At 43.8% G+C, this 3,949-nt stretch overlaps 1 protein-coding gene across 1 annotated transcript; it reads left to right on the forward strand.

Annotated features, from left to right (window-relative positions):
- Nucleotides 1-7: 7 nt before the first annotated feature.
- Nucleotides 8-1,853, forward strand: LOC122335898 (acid-sensing ion channel 2-like; the record flags this gene model as incomplete). Its single annotated transcript, XM_043233663.1, has 3 exons — nucleotides 8-167; nucleotides 281-307; nucleotides 1,231-1,853. Coding segments are annotated over exons 2-3 (636 nt in total), but the record flags the coding sequence as incomplete, so codon positions are not given.
- Between the last annotated feature and the right edge of the window lie 2,096 nt (nucleotides 1,854-3,949).

Below are 3,949 nucleotides of genomic sequence, written 5' to 3' on the forward strand. Positions count from 1 at the left end.
AGGGAGATGGTGTAGAGAAGGAGGATCCTGGCATTTGGAGGGGCTGAAGTGATGGAGTGGGTGGAGAGACAGACGGAGGGAAACCCTTGGGCAGCATCTTCCACTCCATTGCCACCCTCTCACACTGCTTAACTGGAGCAAGATCTGTTCTTCCTTCACTCAGTGATGTGTGTGTGTGGTCCAGCCTGATATTTATTTATAGGAGCAGCTCTGTCTACTAGTGTTCAATGGACCCTGTCTTTCTCTCTCTGTATGTGTATCGCTCGCTCTGATTGGACAGGAGACAGTTTGGCTATGATGTCAGGGGGTCTGTGAATCTTGATTTGTCTCTGTCCGAGCGTATGTGTTAGTTTATATCTGCTAAAATTATTTTTTTTCTTACGTATTTTTGCCATTGCATTCTTTCTCCTTTCTTCCCTTGTTCTTCTTTTTCACATTTTTCTCCTTGCTTGCTTCCATCTTCTCTCTCATTTTCCTTCCTTCCTTCTTTCATCAATTCTATCGTTCTTATTCTACCTCTCCTCTCTTTCTTCCTTCCTTCAACTTTTTCCTTCCTTGTTTGCTTTCTTCTTTCTTTTATTATTTTATGCCTTCCTTTTTCGCTCCGTTCTTCCTTCTATCCTCTACTTCCTTGTTTCCTTTATTTTTTGTTTGCTTTCTTTCTTCCATTCAATCTTCTTCACTCTTCTAACTTCCTGCTTGCCTTCCTTTTTGCCTTCTTATTCTCCTTTCTCTCTCATTTTTCTCCCTTCTTTCCTTCACCCCGTCTTCCTTCCTGTCCTCCCACCTGACTTCCTTCTTGCCTTCCCTCCTGCCTTCGTCTTTCTCTCTCATTTTTCTTCCTCTTTATCTTTCATCCATCCATCTCATCCTTCTGTCTTTCTCTCTTTATTTCCATCTTTCCTCTTATTTTTTTCTTTCAGTTTCGCTTTGTCCTTTTCTTCCTTCTGTGTCTGAAAACATTTTAGCTTCTTTAGTCAGTGGGGTCATGTTATATAAATCCTCTCTCTCACTGGTCTCTACATTCAGTTTTATGTTTTTTCATAAAGCCTTACAGTGTCACAGTGTCTCTTCATGTTTGTTTCAAACCCACCGCTTCAAGAAAGACTCTGTATTCCGTGATATATTATTGATGTGTCTGTGAAACTCTAATGAAGTGAAACATAGCCAGAATCATATGCCAGAAGGTGCCCGGGCTTAAACTGATAATCGCCGTGTGTCTGCCTGCAGGTGTGTGCGTGTCAGCGATGGACCTGAAGGAGGGCTGTGGAAGCGAGGCCAGCCGTGAGACCGAGAGCGGAGGCATGGGGAGCCTGGGAGGCCCCACGTCTTGGCAGTCCTTCGCCCATCGCAGCACCCTGCACGGTTTACGCTTCATCTTCCCCTACTCTTCCTCCTCCTCTCACCGCTCCACTTCACGCCGTCTGCTCTGGAGCGCGGCCTTGCTGGCCAGCCTGGTTCTGCTCGTCCTGGAGAGCACAGAGAGGCTGGCTTACTTCCTCTCGTACCCCCACGTCACGAGTGTGGATGCTGTGGTTTCTGGCAGCCTAGTGTTTCCCGCCGTCACCGTCTGCAATCTGAACGCCTACCGTTTCACACGTCTCACGCAGAACGACCTCTACCACGCTGGGGAACTGTTGGCCCTGCTGGACGTGCATCTGCAGATCCCTGAGCCGCACCTGGCCGAGCCCCACGTGCTGGCCTTTCTCACAGATAAATCCAACTTCACTAACTACCGGCCCAAGCCCTTCAGCATGCGGGAGTTCACTGAACGAGTGGGCCACGACCTGAAGGAGATGATGCTCTACTGCCGTTTCCAGGGCCAGGAGTGCAACCACCAAGACTTCAAAACGGTAAGGTGTTTCTTTTATAAGGTATTCTTTTAGGCTGGTAAAAAAGTGTTCAGATGTTGTGGACTAAAGCATTATGGGATCAGTGTTGTTAGCTCTAAAGATTATCCTTGTCGTTCAGCTGTTTCAAAGGTTTGTAAAAAATGACGATATTGATTCTTGCTGATGGTGTAGTTCTGGATGCTAAGCTGTGGAGTGAAGAGTTTTACTACTCTATTAAGCTACTCTCTGACTCTGTGTGTTTTCACCCTTTAAGTGCGGCTGTTTTCATTTTAACTGCTTTTATGGGCTGATTGATAATGTGTTGAATGTCAAGGATTCATTGCATCGCTTTTCAAAATGCCACAAGGATCCAGTTTCTACCTTAGGAACTGGTTTTCTCCAGAAATTATGTTTGAAACATAATGACTCTGTCTTAAAACCAACCGCTGACGGCTTCTGCCTACATAAACTGCATCATAACTGAAACAGACTCTCATAAGCCACTGATCCTCACGCGCAGCAACTTTCTTAAAAGCCGCTCAGACACGTTCTGGTCCTCATGTGAACCTCACGAGACTTGCTGATGCTCACGTCTCGTTCTGTTGTTTACATGTAGCCTGCTAATGATTCTGGAATGAAACAACTCTAGCTATTATCAGCATCCCCCTCGATCGTTCGTCCGCATTTTGCTGAGCTCCTCACAATGCCACAATGGCCAAAAAAGATACAAACAAAACCATTTCAAAGTATCTTTGGAAGCATTATTTGCTGACTACTAGTTGAAGCAGCCTCGGTGTCAGCAGCATGCCTACGGCAACAGGAAACGGTTTGCGAGACAGAGCCATTTACTTTTATGCATCAAGAATGAAATTGACTAGTTGTTGCTGTGAATATATGAAGAAAGCTGTCACTCTAGGATGTTGTCAAACTGGTTAAAGTGGTCTTGGTGGTTTTAGTGAAGATGTAAATGCTGGCCGCAGCTGTGTGTTGAAGAATGTGTTTTTCTCAGCACTGAGGGCTGAGATGATGAGGGTTGATAGCTGGTGTGATACTCTGTTGGAGTGCTGCTGTTCTCCTCAGGGGTTGTGGTCTGTTTATCCCCCCTCAGTCGCTACACGTGGGCTCTCAGTGCTTCGAACGGCACACAAGCACATTATAAACAAACTTGCAGACACACGCCACACACCAGCTTGCTTTCTGCTGCTTTGTGCTGTCTCTTCTTGTTTTCACTGATGATGTACAGTATGAGTCAGTGCAGCAAAAAGACATAATAGTGTTCTTGCTGGTTTCTAACAAAAAGTAGCTCTCTACATTCAAGCTATTTAAAGCATGCTTTTGATATCAGAATGATTTTGCAGTATGTGGCAGCAGCTGAAAGAAAAAAGTAAGAAACCCAATTAAGGATGAAGCATTACTTTGGATCGATTAATAAAGCATTGATTTATATTAAATAATTTACTATTAAAACAACTAACAGGACAAAAAGTTGACTAGTAACTATTTAGCTAGTTATGATTAACCACAGTTTCTAACTTGATATTTCAGTTTAAAAATGTCATGTATAATGGCATGCAGGAACTTTCTGCCCCTGAATTTTTTATTTTTTTTGTCTGAACAAACCAATTTGCTAAAACGAATTGGACTTTCTACTTAGGAGAGAGAGGCATTATGGGAGAGTGTGTTTAATGATTGCTTTAGCTGCCTTTTGACTTTTACAGAGTAAAGTATCTTGTTTTGGTTATTTTTATGTTTTTATGTTTATTTAGCATTTTGAAAATAGCCAGGATGTTGTTATGAATTGTATCAGAAATGTATCAAGGTCAAATTGAGTTCAGGTGCTAGTCGAGGGGTTTTGGGCCCGCTCTTGTGGTGCCATTAATCCATGAGTGTTTCAACGATGAGTAATTAGCCACAAGACATTTAGGCCTAGCACAGCTCAGATGATTGTTTAGACCAGTGTTTCTCAACCCCGGTCCTGGGCGCCCTCCAGCACAGCACATTTTGTAGGTCCTGGAGTTTGGGTCTAATGAGCTCGTTGAATCAGGTGTATTTGATTAGAAAGACACACAAAATGTGCAGTGTTGGGGGGTGCCCAGGACCAGGGTTGAGAAACAATT

This window comes from Puntigrus tetrazona, unplaced genomic scaffold (assembly GCF_018831695.1).
Source record: "Puntigrus tetrazona isolate hp1 unplaced genomic scaffold, ASM1883169v1 S000000945, whole genome shotgun sequence".
Taxonomy (NCBI): Eukaryota; Metazoa; Chordata; class Actinopteri; order Cypriniformes; family Cyprinidae; genus Puntigrus; species Puntigrus tetrazona.